Raw genomic sequence first — 23,361 nt, 5'->3', positions numbered from 1 at the left:
CCTAAAGGTTGGTTGGTTGGTTTGGGTTAAGCACCACATCCAGTGGACCAAGGTGCTAACCGGAACTCTCACGCTGTTCCAAGCGGTCAGGTAGCGGCAATGCCACGTGCATCGCCCGGGAATCGAACCCGATGTATACCTAAAGGAAACAAGAAGGAACTAAGTCCGGAAAAGGGAGGAAAGATCCTTTCACGCTGCCTCAATGTTGAGGGGGCGCCGCCCCCTAGGCCCTCGGCTCTCAAGTTGGGGGGGGGGGGGGCAAGCGCCCCCGCTGGTCCCCCCCTGTTCCCGGGTCTATAGTTCGGGTCAAGTTCGGGTAATTCTGGGACATCCTGTAGGTAAAATGCACATACCAATGAATAAAAGCATTGCTTATAGATGTCGCCAGCGAATGGCATGGATGAGATTTAACTGAGATTTAACAATGCCGACAATGTTGGCATTTTTGACCATACCTCTCACATCAAGCATTTCGGCTTGGTAATAACCCTGAAACTTCAATTGAAATCGTAATATTGACGGAGTTTGTCTGATTTCTTTTGTTACCGTCTTGCAGGAGGTATTGCAATTTTCAATGTTGACACGACGTACCCCCCAAATTTTAAATTAGCAGCCCTGGCTTCCAAAATGTCTCATGTGCGTCATGAACGCAGGCGTTCATCCTCTCCCGCCGTTTTCATTTTCCCCCGCATGAATCGTATCTGTTACGTCATCATATCTTGCTTGCTTTTATGCCTTTTCGGGCCTTTAAATCAGTAAAAAAGAAAAGAAATGCCTAAACCTATAAAAGAAATAGCTTTTGTATGCTGCTTGATGTAATTATATAACTGAAAACTAGGAAAGCAGCTTCTAGTATTCGTAAATAATAAAACGTTACAGCTTCTTATTGGCTTTTCTGTATCTTTCAGGACGTCATCATAGTTGAATATTTTTATTCTGGTGATCAACCTGTCAGGGCTTGTGACCTTGAAATCGGGAGCGAGCAATCTTTTCGGCGCGCGTGTGCATGGGAGATTGATATGTAATGGTTGCTGCTGGTTGCTGCTAAGTAAATGTGCTAAGTAAATGAAGGCAGGGGCATTTGGTTAAGCGTATGGAGGAGGATTTAGCGATGCGTTGAAACAAAGTATTCTGCTTTTTCGTCGTGCTGTCTCAGTCTCAGTCTCCCAAAGTTCTACCGGAGCGAAGATGTCTCAAATATTCAGTTCAATTCGATATTTCACTACTGGCAGAATATCTTCCAAGGTAAGATTTTTCTTGGTTCTTTTCACGTTATGCCAAATATGTCCGGCGTTGTGGCGGGATTGCGCCAAAAAATTTGCGCACGTCCGGCGTAGCTTCGCATTCACTGAATTCAGCGCATGACAGCGAGCAAATTTTTTGGCGCAGGGCGGTTGCATGATTTTTTGGCAAAAGACAGTAACTGAATTTATGAGGTAGGCTGGTCAATTTAGCAGCAGATTCACCTAGCGAGCAGCTCTGGTAAGGTTTCGGGACGAGACGTCCCTGCCCCAGTCGCATGCATGAACTGGCGAGCCTTTCTGAGTCTACTCAGAGGAGGAGTGGCCGCCCAGGTGAGGCCTCAACCCTTGGCATGGAGATAGGTATGGAAGACTTTGTTGAACATCACCAAGCACCATTAAGCAATACTGCAGTGGGTTCCCATTCCTGCCCACTCATCGATCATCGATCGATCCCCATATAGAAGGGAATGAGAGCGCGGGCGACCTGGCAAAACAGGCGGCCGCCCTGCCCTCAAACGCCCGCTTGCTGACCGGGGCGGTTCATTGTGCAGTCATGCATTGGCAACTGCTCAGAATCGTTATTCAAGCCACTCCTGGGGAGCATACCGCCGCTCCCTATCCCCGGAGAGGACCGAGAGGATGCCGTTTTGGTGCACCGCACCAGATGAGGGCGGACCACTGGGGCCGTTCGCTCCAGTACGGCACCGAATCGGCTGTCTTTACCTCGCGGCGTGCAAGCAGTGCCCAGACGAGCGGTGCCCAGCGGCGCTCTGCACTGTGAGCCGAGAAGAGTCTAATGTGCCTGAGCATGTGCTGCTCCGCTGCCCAGCCCTCCTGGCTCCCGACGGCCTCGAACACACTGCTCCGCCGGTTTTTGTGGCCCCGGAACTTATGGCTCCGGCTTTGTTTCACGGCATGAAGCTAGGGTGCGCTAAGAGTATTGAGGTTTTGGGTTTCCGTGGAAATAAAAAATTATTCGGACGCTCAAACATAGGAGAGCGTACCAGGCCCCGGATTCCGGAACACTCTGTCTGGTTGATATAGCCTTGATGAGTAGATGTGCACATGTGCTTTATATAAAAAAGGGCATAATTTTCGCACAAATAGCCACATAATTTTCGCGCCGAATTTCGGCGCAAGAGGGTCTCACGAGCGTCCGGCGTAGTGTATGGATGTTTTCCAGTCTGGAGTTCAGACCTTTTGCCTATTAAAAGAAGTTATTTATAGTGAGAATCTACTTCTCCATAGCCATGGGCGTAGGAACGGCTCGAACATTGTGGGTGCATGGGTGCAGAAATCCAGCCATACATACCCGGTGAAACGAAAGGGAGGTAGGGAGTGGCATTGGGTATCGGTTTGGCTCTGTTTCAGGCGGGAGACTCAGTAGTGATTCGAAGGGGTTTACCATGTCGAAAAGATACCGAAAATTGCATATGTAATGACACATTGCAAATATTGATACTTAATGCCAATAATTCAGGCAACTGCATTGACTATTGACTGGTCAGGCATCGGTCAGCTGTTTGAGGGGCTCCCATTTTTCCCCGATCAGCAGTGACTGAAACAAACAGCGTCGTCCCCTTAGCGCACCGATACTTTCAGAAGAACCTATTGATCTTTTCTGCCAGTATAGTTCTGTTTTTCAGAGCCGGCTCACGTCATGGCATGCCCACGCTGGTGACAGCTCAGAACTCAGTAAGAGACAGGATTCAATGGATATTCCTCAATGTTGGTGTGTAGTCAATGCTGGTGTTCCATCAACATGGTATTTTAGTTGTCTGTATCATGCTCTTCACTACGACACCAGCACTTTCCGAACCCTTTTCTGTCCAGGTCGAGGAGGCACTGGAGAATGGCGGTGCCAAGAAGGAGACCTACTTCACTGACTACACGACGCACCTGATTGTGGGCGAGTCTCCCGACGAGGATGTCGTCAACGAGGCACACGACCTGTACGAGCGGCCTGCCCTGCGGGCGATCTGGGTCACTCTGTCGGCTGCCGCCGGAAAACTACTGCCGTATCCTTCTCTGGCGACTCATGGGTCGTTTTTGTAGTGTTTTTTTTTTTCGGTAATCAATTGGATTGCAGTCATGAGACATTTTATGGCGTCACTGCGTTTTATTGTGCATTTAGTTTAATAAGCATGCTTGCTGGTGGTTATGTCATGTAGATCAAAACAAATTCATGTTTGTTTTGTTTATTTGCTGTTTCCTCACATATTTTTAATGCCTTTTGTATCATAGTCACTTCATTAGAATTTAACGTGTCAGAAGGTAATCGTCAAAATATCATGCCAACGTGACTTTGACACCTCACAACACCACCCTCCCTGCTGTTGGTCTCCTTGACTACCTTACCTACGACACTCAGTCTGGCGGCGTTCAATTACGCCCCGGGCCAGCTGTTCCGGGGAGTGCGAGTCTGCTGCAGCCGACTGGAGCGGGATGACGTGCGCCTGGTGTGGGCCCTGGTCACCTACCACGGGGGAGCGTTCCAGCGCAACCTCACACCCGCCTGCACCCACCTGGTGGTCGGCGAACCCGAGGGCGTGAGTGACCGCGGGTGGGGCAGTAGAATAGGAGGCCTTTAAGTGTTCAATTGGTTTGTTTTTGCATAGATAGTTTTTGGAATGTGCTTCTGTGTAGTTTTCATTCACCTGACTTTTACGTCATCAAGCCTCGAGCATTGCAGTGAAATTGGATATGATAATTCTGCAGTGGATTGCTGTAAATGTGTTGATTAATTTTATGTTTCTTTGAGAGCTGAACTCCACCATCCCGGCCCCTCTCACCCGCCGCCCTCTGACCGCGCCCTCCCGTGCGCCCTCCCCAGGCGATGTACGCGCGCTGTCTGGAGCCGGGCGGCCCGGTGCCGGTAACACCCGACTGGGTGACTAGTTCGGCAGCTGAGGGCGCGCTGGCCGAGGCGGCCGCCTTCCACCCGCGTCTGCTGGTGCCGCCGCCGCCAGCCACGCCGCCCCCGCCGCCGGATCCGGCGCTGGCAGCCATCACGGGATTCGGGGAGGAGGAGGACCGCAAACCGAGCGGCGAGCAGGAGAAACAGCAGCAGCTGGCACTGCTCAAACAGAACCTGCCCTGGAACCAGCCAGAAAAGGTGAGCGACGCTCTGAGCTGACCTGGAATAGTGAGCTGGGGGAGAATAAAAAGAAAGACGATCATGAGTTATGATGGACAGAATCAGTCATGAAACTGCTTCCAGCTGGCCGATGTATCATGCAATAACAAAGGAAACAAAGTTAACAAAGCAGAGGAGATGAAACAAGGACTCAGCGAAAATGTAATTCTGGACTAAATCTTAGAATCTGACTGAGCTCAGCTAGGGCAACAGGTGAACGTGTAGTACTGCCTCCAAATTCAACTCGATCCCCATGCCTTCCCACACCCCAGTCTGACCCTGCCCCTGCCCTGTGTCAGCCGGCGGCGCCCGCGACCTCGGCCACCCCACCGTCGGTTTCGACCACACCCCCGACGGCCGTGGTGCGCCCGGTCGGATCCGTGCCGCAGGCGGTGGCTGGGGTCCGTCAGATGACGCCCAGGATGGTGGTGGCCGGTCAGATGCAGCGACTGCCGGTCCAGCTACAACAACAGGTGGGATAGCGATACCTACAAGCGCGGCGGGCAGTGTGTACTAGGCACTGAAGGATATCATTTGTAGGAAAAAAGGTGGATATTAGGGAGGCGTTCATGAATGTTTGACCGATTACAGTGCCAATTTTATTTAGAGTAATGCTTTGAGTTTGTCAGTTAAAAAGTATAGGGTGAGTTCGTGACAGAGTACCCATGGCTTAATTCGTATTGTGTATTTTTTTTTTTTTTTTGCAAGTCTGTTTTTGCCAGTCCAAATACGTTGTGATCAGGGTATGTTATTCAAAAGTCCTTTGCGAGCATATATGGTAATCCTCGCTGAGTGGACCAGCCTACCATGGCCCCTACCCGCGGCGTCCGTCGTGCGCGTCTCCGAGCTGTTCTGCCCCGTCTGTAAATACTGACCCCCGCCCGTGGCACGCACGTTTGTAGATTCGGTCTCCCCTGCAGCCGCCGCACGGGAGGCCGCAGCAGCTGCAGCAGCTGCCGCCCGGACAGCAGCCGCGCCCGCAGCAGATGATGCAGCAGCAGCAGATGGTGCAGCTGACGCCACAGCAGCGCCAGCAGCTTCTCGCCCAGCAGCGCATGCGCACACCGCAGCAGCAGCAGCTGATGATGGGCCAGCATCCGCAGCAAATCATGACCTCGCAGCAGCAGATAATGACGTCACAGCAGCAAGTGATGACATCACAACATCAGATGATTACGTCCCAGCAGCAGGTGATGACCTCCCAGCAGCAGATCATGTCTCCGCAGCAGCAGCAGCAGCAGCAGATAATCACATCCCAGCACGGCCAGCCGCAGCAGGTGCTGGTGTCTCAGCAGCACGGTCAGCAGCCGCTGGGGCCGCACGGCCAGCACCCGCAGCGCGTGCTCACCTCCCAGCACCAGCAGCAGCCGCAGCAGCACGTGATCCTGGCGCAGCACCCGTCAGGCGGGCAGCAGCAGTTGCTGCGCCACCCGGGCCAGCAGCACTTTATCCAGCGCCAGCCTCTGTACTCGCAGGCGCAGGGCGGAGTGATGGGCGCGCAGACGTGGCGGCCGCCGGTGCAGCAGGCGGACGGCCAGCGGCTGCCCGGGCCGCCCGGCCAGCAGCCGCCGGCCGGCCAGCAGCGACCCGGCTGGCACGAGGAGCAGATCGTGCAGACGCACCAGCAGTGTCTGGTCAACCTGGACCCGCAACAGCGCCAGCAGTACCTGGAGCGCATGGACCCGCAGGACCGCAACATCCTCATCAGCCACTTCCAGCGGCAGCGCGCCCTTCAGCAGCAGCAGCAGCAGCAGCAGCAGTGGCAGCAGCGGCCCGGGATGCAGCCGGGCATGGCCGGCCAGCAGCTGCGCCATCCCATCCAGCAGATACAGGTCAGAACTGAACCGGGTGTGGGAGGAGAATTGACGGTGTGTCCTTCCTACGTCTACCTGGTGACTGTGAAGATCATCCTGAGACACCCATCCTTGAAATCGTCCGCCTCAACTGCGTTCCTGGAAACCAAGCCACCTTCAGAATGGTGCTCCTGGTCGAAGCGTACATGGAATTACTCTACGCCTTCGACCTATGTCCTTTCAACATCATCCTGGAACGCCATCCCTTCATGTCAGTGTCTGATGATCTGATTCCAGCTGCTTTCCTCACTGCCTTCTCTTCTGAAGATTACGGTACTCTCGCTCCGTTGTCTTTCCCATCATCCCAGCCTGGATCCTGAGAGATCTTGTGAATCTTTGCCGATTCAATATCAAGCGTCTACTTGACAGTTAGCATAATTTGAAAAGCACCTTTCTGTCCTGGATCCTCAATTACAACGCTATATCGTAATTCCTACTATTTTTTGTTCCAGTGGTGATCCGAATGAAAGAGACATGCCTTTGTTTTGCTCTGGAACGCACATCAATGTGATTAGATGTATCCAAAGCAGAATTTATTCGCTACGACTTTTCGCTTGATATGTGTCACAGCCAAAAAGATTTACCTCACTTACCTCCCTATTTAGCACTCTGCCATAACCGGAGCGACCACCCCGTTCTCTCTGCCCTTACTAGCGCCTAGCCACCCACTGGCCAGTCCCGTCTCTCCCTTCTCCCCGCTGACCTCTGCCCGTCTGCCCTCAGGGCGTGGCCCGTCCGGTGCGGCCGGGGATGCCGCTGCAGATGCCGGTGGGCCAGCAGCCGGCCGGGACCCGACTGGTGACGCAGATTACACGGCCGCAGGGCGCACCGGGACAACAGATGATTCAACAGGTACGACTGGTGGCCGCATCTCCCTCATACATACACATTGCACTCCCCCGTACCCACCTCATCAGCCCCCGTACCCACCTCATCTTTGATGCAGAGGAAAACATGACTTCGCTCTTAGGATCACTGGCTCAGGCTTTTCGCTATGCACAGTTGTCACAGTACAGTTCGTCTTACGCGGCTGCTGCGAGCATGGCTAATAGATAGTTGCTAAAAAAGAATTGGTGTTAACCGCAACTTCCGGTCAGGAGCAGAGCCTCTAAGTATTACATTTTTCGGAAGTTGTTTCGGAGGCCCTCACTTGCAGTTTTGTGAGTCTTGCCCCATCTATTACTTTTGTTAGTAATAAACATTTGTGTGCAGTAGCAAGACATGATCCCTACGCCGTTAACCCGCGCCCAGCTGGGGGTCCTGGATTTCCACGCCCTGCTGGGGGGGGGGGGGGTGTTTGAACACCCCCCCCCCCTTCTAACTCGGCTCCTGGGCCACGTAGCGATACGCGGAAGGCGGCGTTCGAAAGAGCGTCAAAAATAATGAGGAAATCACTTCGGTCAATTTTTTGGTCAGGTCAAAGGTCAGGTCACCAGAGGTCATTGAAGGCAAAATTTCGCCGATTTCCAGGTCGAATGTCGAAAATTTCCAAGAAGCCAACGCATAACTCGGGAACCAATAGAGATACAGCGCCGCGGAAAAGCGCATTCGATAGCCCTATTAACGCCCTTTCTGAGTAATTCTCTCAGATTTGACCTAACGTCAACGGTTTTGCCTGCAGGGGGCAAAAACTGCAAAAATAGCCGATTTTTTCGGAAACAGTTTTTCTGCAATAACTTTTGACCCAAGCCTTGTACGAGCTCACTTTTACCGGCATCGTGTTCCTCTCGTCAAGACGCATCGAATGAACTATAACTTGACCTTGAAAGGTCAACTTGAAAATTTGACCTCAGGTCAAGGTCATGACCTGACCGGAAAGGGTCATGTTGCATATCAGTCGATCCGTATCGTCGAGATGAACACATCTAAGGCGTTTTCATCGCTCTAGCATGCCTCAATCAAAAGTTATTTGCGAAAAACTGTTAGATACCATTCGTGACCTAAGATGACCTCAGGGCATAAACAGGGGTCACGAACACCATTTTCATGTTCAGTGTGTCTAAACCACTTGTAATTCAGTGTTTGGGAGTGTTTATAATGTCTTTCGTCCAAAGGAGGCGCATTTCAATTTTCTCCCATTGACTTATAATGGGGAGGTCGCAAAATTGACCTGACCTTAGGTCATCGATATCAAAATTCTGAGATATACATTTTGTACATGCTATTGCTCTTAGCAATCGCTGAAAGTTTCAAAGCGATCGGTCACTCGATGTAGCTATGACAGACATTGAAACTTTTTATGAGGTGAGGTCACTTCAAGTGACCTGGTGACCTGACCTTGAATGACCTTGGTCTGAAATTTTCACAACATGTGTAGAATTGATGTATGATAAGGTGTACCAAAAACGGCGGCGCTCCGCGCCGCCGTTTTTGAGATATTCGCGAAAAACCACAAGGGGGGGTGTTCAAACACCCCCCCCCCCCCCAGCAGGGCGCGGGTTAAAGTAACATAACAATTCGTTTTTCGTTTATTTTTGTCATTTCCTATGACTTACCCTCTCTACTGCCGCCACCTCCCGCAGGTTCGTCCGGCGCAGGTGGCCGCCACCTCTGACGCCCAGGAGCCAATACAGCAGCAGGTGCAGCAGAACCTGGAGAAGATCAGGCAGTCGATGGCCGCGCAGCAGCAGCAGCAGGCCCAGCAGCAGCAGCAACAACAGCAACAACAGGCGCAGCAGCAGGTCCAGCAGCAGACGCAGCAGGGACAGCAGCCTCAGCAGCTGCAACCGGGACAGCAGCAGCCACAGCAGGTTCAACAGCAGGCTCAGCAGCAAGTGCAGCAACAGCTGCAGCAGCCTCAGCAAGTCCAGCAGCAGCAACAGCAGCCAATACAGCAGGTACAGCCCCAGCAGCCGCAGCCGCAGCAGCACCCGGCGAGCCAGCCGCAGCAGCCGGGGATGCAGCCCCAGCTGGTGCAGCAGCGTCAGCAGGTGGTGGTGCAGGGCGCAGCCGGTCAGCAGCTGCGCCAGCCGCTGCAGCAGCCGCAGCCGAACGTGCTCAGCATGCAGCAGCAGCTGGTGCAGCGTCAGCAGGCGGCGGCGGCGGCGGCCCAGGCAGCCGGCGGCCAGCAGGTGGGTGACAGGACGGCAGACGGTGATGGCGGTTTAGTCAGCGGTTTGATTTCTTGGACGCCTGGGCGTGAAATAGAACACAAACCGAGATATAAGACTCCCATTGCATACCTTTAGAATGCTCTCAAAGAGCAATTTTATTGTAAAATGACCGTGTGACGTTATTACGGCTTGGTTTGTAAAACGACTGCGTGAAGTTATTGCGACGTGGTTTAAATACTTCAGCTAGCATGACGTCATGCAGCCGTTTTGTGTGCATGTTCATGCTCCCCTACCTCTTTATCAGGTCTTCTTGTTCTCCAATTCTCTTCATGCCTTATTTACCCTCTAACCCTCCGTCTCTTTCCATTCCCAGCTGCTGCAGCGCCAGCAGAGCGGCCCTACACCATCTGCCAGCGGTGCGGGCACCCCGGGCCCCCCGCAGCACCTTCTGCTGCGGCAGCAGAGTGAGCCGGCCGTGCTGCAGCCGGGCCAGCGGCTGATCCAGGTGGGCGGTCAGCAGGTGGTGCTGCCGCAGGGACAGCCGCTCACCGCAGAGATGAGGCAGCACATACTGGTAAGGACGCGATCAGCGCTGGGGGATGGGTGAGGGGTGGGGCTGGGTTGAGTTGAGGGAAGAGAGATGATGCGGGTAATGGTGGGATGGAGTGTTTTTTTTTTTGGGGGGGGGAGGGTGGAGGGGTGAAGAGCTTCTACCGAATGGGTAATGTGTAGCAACGTATACGTCTAAGTCATTCCGCGTGATTTCATTATGCTTTTTGTTTACTGAATTTCAGCGTTGTACGCCGCTATCAGTATCGCACTCAGCTCATGACCATTTTACTTCCCACCACAGAACAGCCAGCAGAACCTGGTGCAGCCCAAGACGAAGACGGCGCTGGCCAACCTGCTGAACAACCGACTCTCGAGCGGCCCGATGAGCGGTTCCTCCACCCCGGAGACCCCTGGCACGCCTGTGATGACCACACCTCCACAGGGCGCGGTGGCAGGGGAGCAGCCGCGGCCGCAGCCGGCCGGGCCGGCACAGAACGGTGAGTGGATAGACGGATAGACGGTGAGTGGATAGTGGATAGACGGTAGGGGTGCATTGTCTGAAGTGTAAAATGTATGTGTGTCTTTGGTTTCTGTTCGTGTTCATTTCAGTGACGCGTCATTATTGTAAAAGAGATGTTCAGCTTTTAGTTCATGTGTGGCTTGCAAAAAAAAAAACTTATTAACTGATTTTCAATGAATTGTTCATTCATATAGATGGCCAACTGCACCCGTATATACTTTACCTTGCCAACATAATATATACCATCTATAAAATCAGATAGTCATGTATCTTCACTGCCCTACAGTCACGGCTGTCCGATCTGTCTCAGTGTTTCACATATTTTATCTCCGTCTCCCCCAGTGGCGACCACGGACGGCGCTGCCGCAAAGCTGTCCGCCATGCAGCTGGGTGCTGCGGGCGGCGCCTCCACTCCTCCGACCGGTTACAGAATGGGCATCAGTCCTCAGAAGGCCACCCAGCAGCAAGCCAACCGGATACAGTACTATGGACACGACCCCAACCTGAACCGTGAGTCGCCGGGAGCTGGGGTTAATCAGGTGTCTTGGTCGCGTTTTCTAGGGATTTGTGTTGTGTATGAGGTCACGGCTGGTTGAGTGTAGGTTAGTTAAATAGGTACAACATGGACTGCATTTGATGGTGATTATATTGGTAGACATTAATTCTGGCATTAATTTAGCGCCACGATGAAATGTGATCAATCAAGCTTATTGCTATTGTCATGGTTAACTATTTACTTTACCGTTCTCATTCTGCTTACCAACCTTTTCACGATGTTGTGTAAGCATCAAGCATCATGCTTCGAAATGCTTATGTTTCACACCGCAACGTCTTCAATACGTTTTTCGCCTCTCATCAGCCCCCCCCGCTCTGCAGTGCCGCCGGACCTCTGCCTGCTGGGCTGCGTATTCCTGGTGGCCGACTACCAGCACTGCACTTCGGTCGAGGATCTCAAGAGCTGGTGTAAGGTGATCGCCCAGTTCGGAGGCGAGGTGGAGCAGACGTACAGCCCGCGCGTCACGCATATCCTCTGTCTGCAGCTGAAGAACCCCATCGTCCAGTCGGTGGGTGGCCGGGATATTCTAATGTCGGAGAAAGACGAGGCGGTGGGGTACATCTGCAGGTTGAGGGGCTAGCTAAAGTGAAAGGAAGAAAAAAAAGAGATCAGCAATTTACGCTTATTTTACCGAAACCGAGCATGTTAGAATTTTTTTTTTAAAGGGAGATAATAAGCTTTCTTTTTTCTTAAATAAAAATTACTCGACATCTATACTATTTCTACTGTAGTTTCTATTAAATATGAAAATTTCCTAGCACATTTTCGTATGTGAAAAAGGTTTTTATTTTTGCAAAAAAGAAGCAGTACTTGCAGTACTTGTAACACCCACCGAAATGCGTTGTCCTTCTCTATAAAAAAGTCGCAGTATATGGCGCTTTTGTTTCAAACAGCGACGCTTGGGTTTTTGTTTATGTTATCGCCTTGTCGTTGCTTGGTTGTAAGGATTCCAATTTGAATTAGAGTTAATACGGTTTAGAATTAATTAGACTCTAATTCGGGGGTACAGCCCTCTGCAAACTGCGTGGTAGGTATTCTTTTTTTCGGCAAAACCGGGAATAACGCGAATACTATGCTATTGGCCACTCGGAAAACGTAACAGCAAGACGTCCGAGACTCCGCACCTTAGATTGGGCTTATTTTGGTATACATTTTCCAGCTAGTTTGGCAACAATACAAGAAAGTTTATATCTGCCCCCAAAACAAATTTTTGCATTTTGTTGCTACACTAGTTGTATAATTCGTTCAGTGATAGAACCAATCGAAGGAGTGGAGCATGGCGCATCTTTATGCAATGAGATCCGACCGACTGACAACTTAGTCTTTGAGTTATCCCGCGCCCTGCTGGGGGGGGTGTTTGAACACCCCCCCCCTTGTGGTTTTTCGCGAATATCTTAAAAACGGCGGCGCGGAGCGCCGCCGTTTTTGGTACACCTTATCATACATCAATTCTACACATGTTGTGAAAATTTCAGACCAAGGTCATTCAAGGTCAGGTCACCAGGTCACTTGAAGTGACCTCACCTCATAAAAAGTTTCAATGTCTGTCATAGCTACACCGAGTGACCGATCGCTTTGAAACTTTCAGCGATTGCTAAGAGCAATAGCATGTACAAAATGTATATCTCAGAATTTTGATATCGATGACCTAAGGTCAGGTCAATTTTGCGACCTCCCCATTATAAGTCAATGGGAGAAAATTGAAATGCGCCTCTTTTGGATGAAAGACATTATAAACACTCCCAAACACCGAATTACAAGTGGTTTAGACACACTGAACTTGAAAATGGTGTCCGTGACCCTTGTTTATGCCCTGAGGTCATCTTAGGTCACGAATGGTATCTAACAGTTTTTCGCAAATAACTTTTGATAGAGGCATGCTAGAGCGATGAAAACGCCTTAGATGTGTTCAGCTCGACGATACGGATCGACTGATATGCAACATGACCCTTTCCGGTCAGGTCATGACCTTGACCTGAGGTCAAATTTTCAAGTTGACCTTTCAAGGTCAAGTTATAGTTCATTCGATGCGTCTTGACGAGAGGAACACGATGCCGGTAAAAGTAAGCTTGTACAAGGCTTGGGTCAAAAGTTATTGCAGAAAAACTGTTTTCGAAAAAATCGGCTATTTTTGTAGTTTTTGCCCCCTGCAGGCAAAACCGTTGACGTTAGGTCAAATCTGAGAGAATTACTCAGAAAGGGCGTTAATAGGGCTATCGAATGCGCTTTTCCGCGGCGCTGTAGCTCTATTGGTTCCCGAGTTATGCGTTGGCTTCTTGGAAATTTTCGACATTCGACCTGGAAATCGGCGAAATTTTGCCTTCAATGACCTCTGGTGACCTGACCTTTGACCTGACCAAAAAATTGACCGAAGTGATTTCGTCATTATTTTTTACGCTCTTTCGAACGCCGCCTTCCGCGTATCGCTACGTGGCCCAGGAGCCGAGTTACAAGGGGGGTGTTCAAACACCTCCCCCCAGCAGGGGGGGGGTGTTTGAACGTGGAAATCCAGGACCCCCAGCAGGGCGCGGGTTATTCTCGGTTTTGTCGAAAAAAGAATACCTACCACGCAGTCTGCAGAGGGCTGTACATAGTGCCTACTCTTCTTTGTTTCCAAGTATTATTTTGCGCCACAAATGAACGGCATGCGCCAGAAACGCAGCCAAATCTTGCGATTGCGACTACGAAATTCATTATTTTGGCCTCAGAGCCTGAAGCGAAAAATACAAGCATATTTATTTCAAAAAGACTTCAGGTTTGTCGAACGGTGTTATGAGAATTTTGATAACAGTACTGCATAAGTTTTTCAGTGATGCCGCAAAAGTGTTGTATCTATCTTCTTTTATTGTGCAGTCGGCGGGACCGATTCAAAATTGAGTCGTTGCTACTAAAATAGCAGCATATGGCGACAGATGATGAACAGGAAAAATAGTTGCGTAAATTTAGACATAAACCACCCCCAAACCATGAATATCTTTTGAAGGCACTATAGACGACCATTAATTACTAACTAGATGTGATGAAGATCAAATGTAATGAATACGCTCATTTTACAAAATTACATGCAAGTACCAAAAAGTGATGTAAGTACTTATTCAACGGTCATTTTCAGCGCTCCCCGCTAACGTGACTTCAAGTTGAGATATTTGCGGCAAGGTACCGAATTGAGCAAAATGGTTTTAATTTACATTATAACTTGTTGTGTTTTGCCAGAAAATGGTCCTAACTCAGATTTTGTGGAAAAAGGTCATAATCTCCCTTTAACCACGCTAGCTTGGACATGCAGTTTGTTGCCCCAAAAGGTTTTCTGTGTTATCTTTCTGCTCCTGCCATTTTGAAACGCCACGCATATCGTTAAAGTTTTTAAGTTTTTCTTGATTTGGCAGTACCATTTCTTTTCTTTTTTGTTAGATTTCAATTTGCACAATAGTTGACGTGTGTCTCTTAGGTATGACATTCAGTTACCTTATTTTGTACCTTACCGTTCACGCATTATTCCCTCCGTGGTGTTTGCCCTCAGGGGATGCGGGACGGCAAGCGGTGTGTGACGGCCTACTGGCTGAGCGACGTCCTCATGCAGCACAGGGTGACGCCCCCGACACAGGCGATCCACCTCCCGGTACCGTACAGGTAAGACGGGGCCATGTGTGGGACCGTGTCTCAGATTAGACACAAGTCCCCACACAAGGTCCTCACACAAGTCTACAGGGTGACGCCTCCTACACGGGCGATACACGGCCGGTCCCTTACAGGTAAAACATGACTCAGTGTTGAGATATTTGCTCAGCTGATTTATAGCAGTAGACAGGCGTATCGTAGAGTGCCGCTGCCTATTCAGGCGCAGCCCTCCCGGTAGCGTTCAGGTGAGAAAGGCGCGCAGTGTGGGGAGACAATCGTGGTGCACTTTGTTCGTGTTTTCGGACCTTGGCGGGAGCCATTCGCAAACTTAATACCGCTATTGACCGTTCGCTGTACTATTTCCAGTGACAGTGACAAACCCGGTAAGGAGATGATAATCAGCATCTCGGGCTTTGAGGACAGCGAGAGGCAACGCGTGAAGCGGATGATTGAGGGCTGCGGGGCCATCTATACCGGCTACCTGACCAAGCACAACACACAACTCATCTGCCGCAAGTAAGCAAGTGTAGAGTGGCTGTGGATGGGAGGCAGATTGGGGATACCCGTTCAGTCCAGGCTCGCTTCAAATAAAATCTGACATTTTCGATGGTGCTTGTAATGGGAAAAGTGTATGTGGAGATGACAGCTTTTTATCGAGAGAAATTACTGTTCACTACGGTTGTGGTTACAGGTCTCTGTAAACTCCATTACGACTCCCTAAGACAAATGCTAAGACCAACGTGTCTCCGCTTTCAAATCGGGTCATTCAATCACCCTTAACCAATAACCAACCCTTTGTTTCACCCGCCCAGACCGGAGGGTCCCAAGTACGCCAAGGCGCGCGAGTGGAAGACGCCGGTGGTGAACCTGCACTGGCTGAGCGAACTGCTGTTGGGAAACCAGAGCGTGGCGCAGCTGACCGGCCACCAGAAGTACCAGCAGTTCAGCCTGGAGGACCCGTTCCGCATCGACTACAACCTGGTGCCGCACCTGATGGCCGCCTGGAAGGCGCCCATCATCGTGACGCGAGAGATCTGGAGCCGCTTCAAGGAGAACCCTCCGCCGAGAAACAAACGCAAGGTAGGCAAAGTGTGGGAGTGGAGAACGGCGTTGGAGGGGGGATCGGGTGTGACTTTTTTAGGTTGAAGTGTTTCATGTAATTTAGCATTGCATGTGAGGTCTTATAACACCTTTGCCCGGAGTAACTTGCGACTGGCTTATTAAGAGACACAGACGTAACTGTCAAATTCAAGAAGACCTTTTCTGTTATGGGCGCAAAATGATCTCGCAGCCCCTAACCCCCAACAAACAAAATATAACAAGAAGACCTTTATTTCAATGTTATTGAATGTGATTTGCTGTTTTCCGTTTCCTTCGTGTCGATAAATAGTGTCCCTTTTCGTTTTTTTTTTTTAGCTCATTTTCTGTCACTCGGCAGGCACTGATCCAGATTATTCCAGCCGGTTCTTTATGTTGACTGCCTTGACTGACTACTCCCTCCCCCTCTTGCAGATGCAGGAGATCGAGGCGGAGCGCTCACTGAAGAAGACCACGCTCTCTCCGTGCCTGTCGGAGCCGGCGCCGGCGCCGACAGAGTCAGAGAACGGGCCGCGGGTGCTCTTCTCCTACAGCTCGGCACCGGGCCTGACCGAGATCGTGCGCCGCCTGGGCGGTACCGTGGCGTCCGGCCCGGCGGCCGCCACCCACCTGGTGATGAGCCGCCTCCAGCGCACGGTCAAGTTCCTGATGGCGCTGCCCACCTGCTCACTGATCGTGTCGGAGCGGTGGCTGGAGGAGAGCGGCCGCGCCGGCCGGTTCCTGCCTGAACAGCAGTTCCTGCTGGCAGATGAGGAGTTCGAGAAGAGGTTCAACTTCTCGCTGGGTGCTACACTGGCCAAGACGGACCGACGCAACCTGTTCAAGGTAGGCCGATAAGTCATAACGTTTAATTTATTTTTATGTCATAGCGGGAAGGATGGGCTTTTTTGGTAATTTTGTTTAGAAGCGCATCGACTGCTGTGCTGAGCACACCTAAATTTATCCGTATTTTGTTGTGCAATTCTCTGATTTTTTTTTGTAGTCAGTGTTCTGGCTCGTATTTCTACGACTTCTGGTTGATTTATTCTACTAAATGCCTTCATGTCGATGGCGATATTTCGCATATTTCATACATAGTAATCTCTCTCGCAGGGGATGAGTTTCTTCATTACTCCGGGCGTTGTCCCGAGTAAGCGGATCCTGGCCGAGATCATCCACTGTTCGGGCGGCACTGTCGAGGAGAAGATGCGTCCGCTGAAGGCTCTGAAGGAGGCGCGTCAGCAGAACCACTACATTATCACCTGCGAGGTCGACCTGCACCTGATCGACGACATATACATGACCGGACTGCGTGAGTGAATGAGGGCGCGGGGTTTGAGGTGGTTGGGGATGAGGGGACGTAAATGAACGGTGCAAGTGATTTGACTTGTGCAAATGGTAGTGGAGGATGACATGGACAGCTTTCGCTGACTCGACCTTTATTGAAACGTATTGTGTTCTTTTTCATTATCATTCAAGTAGTTAGGGCAAACTCAAATTCACACATATACCCGTTTTAGAAGTTACCGCGACGATTGTTAGAGTTTTCGTCCAACGATTTGATAACGATAGTCTTTGCGCGTTCCAACTAGTGATGTTATTTTCCAAAAAATGTCTGACCGATACCGACCGAAACCAAAATTTGGGAAAAATTTCCGACCGAATACCGACCGATTACATCCCAAGCCAAAATTTGACCGAAATTTGACCGAACTTCTATTTGCTATTACTCTACCCCAAAATTAAAATATTTGGTAAATTCTGATGGAAAATAATGGGAAATGGCATTTCAGTCCAAGTTCAGTCAATTCTTAGCCACTGCAAAATACATATTGTGATAGAAATTACATTGCTGAGGGTATAGCAACACATGGACCTCAGCATTTCACAGATTTAGTTGATAAGAATTGTCAAGAATCTACTGTGGTCTATGTAAGGAAGAATGCTCATTCATGTTGCAAAAGCACGATCAATTAGTATAGTCAAATGGTTGGTAATAGGTATGTTCATGACAACATTCCCTAGGAGAAAAGGCGGAATCAAAACACTACAAAACACATCAAAACTGCTTGGAAACTTGCCTTGAGTCTTGAGATGTGGTCTGAGATACTCTACAAATAATTTGACACTGAAAATCCAGCTGAAAAGGCAGCTATTAGGTAGCTCTGAGCTTGAATTTTGTCCCTAAAATGAAATGAAAATTCATTACACAGGCACTTTGTCTTATCTCTTGTTTGTCTTATATTTACAAGAAAACAAAATATGCAGACAAAATTAATACCTACAAAGTGGCGCCAAAGTGGCGCAAAAAGTAATAGAAGAACCAAGGATTGACTTTTAAGATCCTCTCTTCTGTAACGAAAGGATGTATGTTGATGACGTAATATTTATTTATATGCCCTTTTGGTCGAATTATTGAAGGGAAATTAATTTTCTTGTAGTGAATTACACTCACAATGTTGATTTCATTAGAATTCAATATCGTGTTGGATCATTTACATCAATAAAATAATTCACGAGGCAGCATGTAACAATCCAAAACTTTTTTTGCAGCAACTTTATCAGCTGGTTTAAAGTCTCTGTTATGGCGCATCTGTTTCGAAATCCTTCCTTGTGTTTGGAATGTGGAAGATCCAGAAATCGGACGTGGGCCGATGTAGTTTTTGTCAAGATTCCTATGTTTTTATGTTGTGGTCATCTAGATTTCAAACATTTGGTTGGTACCTGCAATATTTAAGGAGAATGTGGGATAGTAGAACACCTGTGAAATGTAAATGTGATCACTGCTAAGTGCTAAGTGCTAACTGTCCAGTTTTCAGAAACACATTTCAGTAATTCCAATTCAAGGTATTTTTGTCCTTGCATTTTTGATGACTTAGGCAATACTTCTTTGATTACAGGTGAAATTTTACCAGTTAGACTGGAATAGAGTTTCAAAATTGTGTGTACTTGTGGGGCCAACTGAATCAAAATCAGCCTGCTTGTCGTTGTGGTTGGACAATGGGTGGCTGCTGCCTGCTGGGTGGGTTGGCTAATGAGGTTGCCAAAATGTGGCATTTGGCATTTGGGGGAAATTTTGCAACTCTATCATTAACATCCCAATAAATTTCATTTTAACTAGGCAAAAAAGGAATACTTTCTCTTTTTGAAAATGGTTTCACTGGCAGGGTGACCGAAAGTGTCCGATTTTTGGGGGGCCTGACCGACCGATTACCAAATCGGTCAGCATATCTTTTCGGTAACCGAAATTTTCGGTAACCGATTGACACCACTAGTTCCAACCATGTCGCCCGCCTGTTGCAGCCATCTACAACGCCGAGTTTGTGCTGAGCGCCATCATGCGTCAGATGATCGACTACACGCGCTCCTGCTACGTCCGGTCCGAGCAGTAGTGGCCCCAAGAGCCGGCGGAGGCGATGGAGGTTGACGGCGGTGACGACGGCGGCCACCACGCTTGGCCGGACGGCAGCGCGAGGGCCGACCCTGCCGCCGACGACGGTGGTGGGGATGGGGGAGACGCTGAGAGCGAAGAAATCTCAAACGGTGGTTCTTGTAGTGAGCTCGGGACGTTGTGGCGTGTGCCGGGTGGACGCCAGCCGCCGCAGGTTGGAGAGCCGGTGGGTGTGGGTGCCGTGCGCCGACACCGCCCTCTGCCCAGCTGGAGCACCTTTGGGCGTGGTGAGGCGCCCACGATGCCGGTGCAGAGGCCACCGACGGTTCCTCTGGATGTGGTGTATCCGAATCTGCCTGTGTTGAACTCCTGCGCGGTGGAAGAGGAGCTATTGGTGCATGGCGGTGTCACCCAGCCACCACCGCCACCGCCTGCGCCGCGGCCGCCACCCCCGGCCTACCGACCGCCCAGCGCGGGCAGTGGTACGCGGGGCGGCCGCGGAGCGAACGGTAGAGCACGCGGCGGCAGACGTTTCGTGGAACTCACCCCTGCCGCGCACATCAATGCAATCGCCAGGCAGTTGATGGCCAGCACGAAAGAGGCTTTCGGCGTCGACTGGGATGACGTCGGGGGCACCCGCGGCGAACGGTCTGAAGGGACCGGTTTTAGTACAAAAACTGTTCAGGAGGACACCCGACGCAACGGCGCGGGTGAGCGGCACAGCACAGTACCTGAACACGGAGCAGAGTCGGCTCTGCACGGCGGCGACGCCCGGTATAATGTCGCTGCCGACACGGGCGACGCGTCTTCGATGTTGATGACGCCGGCAGCGGCAGCGGTAGAGGCGGTTTCTAGCGATGATGTCTGTGGCGGCAGCGGCGGTGCTTTAGATTGGACACAAGAAGGGCGTAGAGACGGCCAGCTTCATGCTGCTCTTGTCGATTCGATAAGCGATGATGCAGCTGTAAGTGTTGAAAATAATTATGTGACCTTGTGTTCTACCTCAGTGGGCGATGGGCAGCGGAGTGACGTTAACGCTTTGAGAGTGTATGCGTCTAAAAATGGTGCGAGTAGAGGGAGTGGCTCAGACACTATCACATTGTATGCTTCTGTAGACGCCGGAGGTGAAGTTGGGGTGGCTCGCGGGACGGCCGACCTCAGCATCGCGGACAGTGAGACGACTTCTGCTTCGGAGGGAGAGGAGTGGCGAAGAGGGGACCAAGAGGCTGCCATGTCGATGCTGAGCGAAGGCGGCGCTTGGACCATGAGCTCCACGCTAAGCGAACTAGCGGCCTTAAAAGCGGGAGGTTCTGATGTAGTGGCAGGGAGTTCCAGCGTTGAAGTTGCCGATGCCGAACCGGTAGGCTGTGGGGAAGGCAAGTTAGCAGCGCCTGAGATGGTGGCGACCACGATGCCGGTCGGTGGATCAGAAGTGCCAAGTGATAATCGCTCGGCCTGGGCGAGAATGCTGGAAGACTGCCCTAGTGCTGACGTGAAAGTGGAACCGTCAGACGACTCTGAGACACCCTGGTCTCAGTCGGCCTCGATGGACCCAGTCGGTGCTCTGCTGAGCTCACCAGGGACTGGACACAGATCGACTTCGCCTAGTCCTTCAGACACGCCGAGCACAGCAGTTAGCCAGGATTCAGAAAAACCAGAGTCGTCGGATCATCACAGCACGGACCGGTCATCAAGAAAGAAAAGCAGCAAGAAGAAGCGGAGGCGAACGCCCAGTAAATCTGACAAGACCAAGAGCTCCTCGAGGGACGCTGCGGGGACAGTACGCACCACGCCAACAAAGAAGTTGGGTGAGTCCAGCTCTTCTGGACGAAGCCAACCATCCTCGGAGAAGGCGCGGAAGGACTCGCCAAGCTCTGGTCATCGCTCTCGATCGAAAACCAAGCATGATTCGAAAAACGGTAGGACGACTCCACAAAAGTCATCTAAGGGCAAATCCTCTCCACGCAAACCCTCGTCACACAGATCCTCTTCGTCCAGATCTTCTTCGCAAAAGTCATCTTCACACAAATCCTCATCTCACAAGTCCTCACAATGTTCATCTCTGCGCAAGTCCTCTTCACACAAGTCTTCTTCACAAAAATCCTCTCCGTGTAAGTCAGCTTCACAGAAGTCCTCTCCTCCCAAGTCATCTTCAAAGAGATCGTCTCCTCGCAAGTCGTCTGCGCAAAGGTCCTCTTTCTCCCATAAGCCATCTGGAAGCAAGTCTTCCTCGCAAAAACCCTCTCCCGGCAAGTCCACGCCGTGTAGGTCATCTCCGCGCAAGCCATCTTTCCAAAAATCTTCCGAAAAATCATCATCTCACAAGTCCTCTTCGCATAAGACATCTTCACAGAAGTCTAGTGTTCCGACTCACGCCAGGGATAAGGGTTCTCCTAGTGTTAAAAAACACTCTAAAACCAAAGACGACGCTAAGAATGGCAAGACAACGCCACACGCGTCCTCTGATTCGGGGAGCCATCTGTCAGCCTTTGATAAGCTGTTACTAGACTCGTCCAGCCCGAAGCAACGCCCGAAGCCCAAAGCTACGGCAGCGTCTTGCGAATCCTCAGATTCGGACGCTGTCGCAGGAGGTGAAAGTCTCTCAGCCTTTGATAGGTTGTTGCTGGATTCACCGAGCACCAGTCGACTCGTGAAATCTAAGAACTCAGCAAATAATGGCTCGGCAACGCCACTGAAACCCACTGGGCAGAAGTCCACTCCTTCCAAGTCCTCTGATTCGTGGGCCAAGGGCAGCAGTCTTCCATCATTTGACCAGCTTTTGCAAGGCACCTCCAGCGCCCCTCAGCCACTGAAGACGACCTGCAGCTCAGACGAGCTAGCGTCATCTGTTGTTCATGGTAGCACCTCGGTTTGGGCAGACATGCTTGGGGACTGTCCCAGTGCCGACCATCCAGCTCAGAAAGAGGACACCTCGAACATCGCAGCGACTTCTTTCGGAGAAGCGTCCGGTTCTGGAGAGGCACCTGGCGCCCGCCGTGCACCCAAGAAAAGCAGTGGAGAAGGCGACGGTGGAGCAGCCGGCGGGAGCACCATAGGCGCCCTTCTCAGTACCACCCCCGCTGCCTCACGGTCGGACGGTGGCCGATCGCTTCTGAAAGAGCTGCTGGCCGATTGTCCGAGCGCCGATGCAGATCAGCTAACCCTGAAGAAGCTACTGGAGGACTGCCTCAGCGCGAGGCCTAGTCGAGGACGGGCAGCGGGAACGTCCGGGGCAGGTGGAGGCGGCAGTTCAGCGGGCGGCGGCCGTTCGGTTCTGAAGGAGTTGCTGGCGGACTGTCCCAGCGCCGATCCGCGTCGTCTGCGTCTAAAGCAGCTGCTGGCGAATTGTCCCAGCGCTGATCCTGGTCGCCTGCGCCTGAAGGAGCTGCTTGCTGATTGCCCCAGCGCCGACTCTGAACCAGAAGTGGTTGTGTTGGCCGAGACCCAAGGAGACCCTGGCAACCCCAGCTCGGGGAATAAGAGCGGGACTACTGATGACAATCAGCCGCCTCCGCGCGACGAGAGATGACCCAGTGTGCGGTGTTAGCTGCCGCCGCTGCTGGCTTCTGTGTAATCTGTGGTTTATTTCTGTGGATTAACCGCCACTATGGACTAATCGCGATAGTTCCGCTGGCCTGCTGCCGTGTCGGTGTCGCCGTGCCGTGCTTTCAGAGCTGGATCAGCTCAATGAGAAATGTGGGTTGTATGAAGAAGGAACTCTGAAGTGCAAGCGCATTCTTTGATGCTGTGTTGCCTATCTTCTTTTGTATAAAATTCTTCATTTTGTACCGTTTTTATGTGCATTGTATCATAAGCTCGGCCTATGGAAAGCGGGTGCACACATTGTATTACTGTACAGAGCTTACCTTTGGTTGGTTTGCGCGTCCGAAATGAAGCAACATGCCAGTGACAGTTCGCTCTTCGGTCGTTCCAAGGGCATTGTTTTCTTATAGCTATCGGCACTGTGTACTAGTGGTTAGTATCATCTCTTGCCTACGTTTTTTTTTTTTGTCGTTAGATTGGACGTCATTCGATCAAGTTTTCTGTTTCGAAACGATAACTTCGAGCCATTGAACCAGTTGTGTTCTGTCATTGTTTATTCGCGGATCTCAGCCTATGGCAACTGTCGCGTGTTGAAACTGACCTGAATTCCTTCCAAAATTGTGTAGATAACACGTGCCGTGAAGGAATAGCTGCAAAACACTGCCAACCCCAATCGTGTGTGCCTGTGAAAATCATGTTTGCTCTCGTGCCGGTGTGCCGAGAGCAGTGTGTGGGCGTGACGGCTTGGAGTGCGTTTTATACCGAACGATTTGTACCGAGACACCCGAATAAAAGCCAACTCGGACCACCTGTCTCAA

At 51.0% G+C, this 23,361-nt stretch overlaps 2 protein-coding genes across 3 annotated transcripts; both read left to right on the top strand.

Annotated features, from left to right (window-relative positions):
• Nucleotides 1-848: 848 nt before the first annotated feature.
• Nucleotides 849-23,348, top strand: LOC122365827 (PAX-interacting protein 1-like). Its single transcript, XM_043337438.1, has 18 exons — nucleotides 849-1,245; nucleotides 3,078-3,262; nucleotides 3,616-3,793; nucleotides 4,078-4,359; nucleotides 4,680-4,853; nucleotides 5,283-6,212; nucleotides 6,957-7,085; nucleotides 8,756-9,304; nucleotides 9,660-9,860; nucleotides 10,140-10,335; nucleotides 10,701-10,868; nucleotides 11,235-11,422; nucleotides 14,435-14,544; nucleotides 14,899-15,048; nucleotides 15,345-15,612; nucleotides 16,045-16,455; nucleotides 16,723-16,921; nucleotides 18,913-23,348. The coding sequence occupies exons 1-18, from the start codon at nucleotides 1,189-1,191 to the stop codon at nucleotides 18,999-19,001; spliced, it is 4,464 nt and encodes a 1,487-aa protein (XP_043193373.1). The 5' UTR covers nucleotides 849-1,188; the 3' UTR covers nucleotides 19,002-23,348.
• LOC122365904 (serine/arginine repetitive matrix protein 2-like) lies at nucleotides 19,014-23,348 on the top strand. 2 transcript variants are annotated; one of them, XM_043337565.1, is made up of 2 exons: nucleotides 19,125-21,085; nucleotides 21,131-23,348. In XM_043337565.1, the coding sequence occupies exons 1-2, from the start codon at nucleotides 19,302-19,304 to the stop codon at nucleotides 22,527-22,529; spliced, it is 3,183 nt and encodes a 1,060-aa protein (XP_043193500.1). In that variant the 5' UTR covers nucleotides 19,125-19,301; the 3' UTR covers nucleotides 22,530-23,348. The 2 variants fall into 2 exon arrangements, with proteins under 2 accessions (XP_043193585.1, XP_043193500.1); XM_043337650.1 differs by having other exon boundaries at nucleotides 19,014-23,348.
• Nucleotides 23,349-23,361: the final 13 nt, after the last annotated feature.

Source organism: Amphibalanus amphitrite, unplaced genomic scaffold, assembly GCF_019059575.1.
Source record: "Amphibalanus amphitrite isolate SeventyFive unplaced genomic scaffold, NRLGWU_Aamphi_draft 000003F_arrow, whole genome shotgun sequence".
In the NCBI taxonomy this organism is placed as follows: domain Eukaryota; kingdom Metazoa; phylum Arthropoda; class Thecostraca; order Balanomorpha; family Balanidae; genus Amphibalanus; species Amphibalanus amphitrite.
The sequence above is the reverse complement of the archived record's forward strand: the minus strand, read 5'-3'. Positions and strand labels throughout refer to the sequence as shown.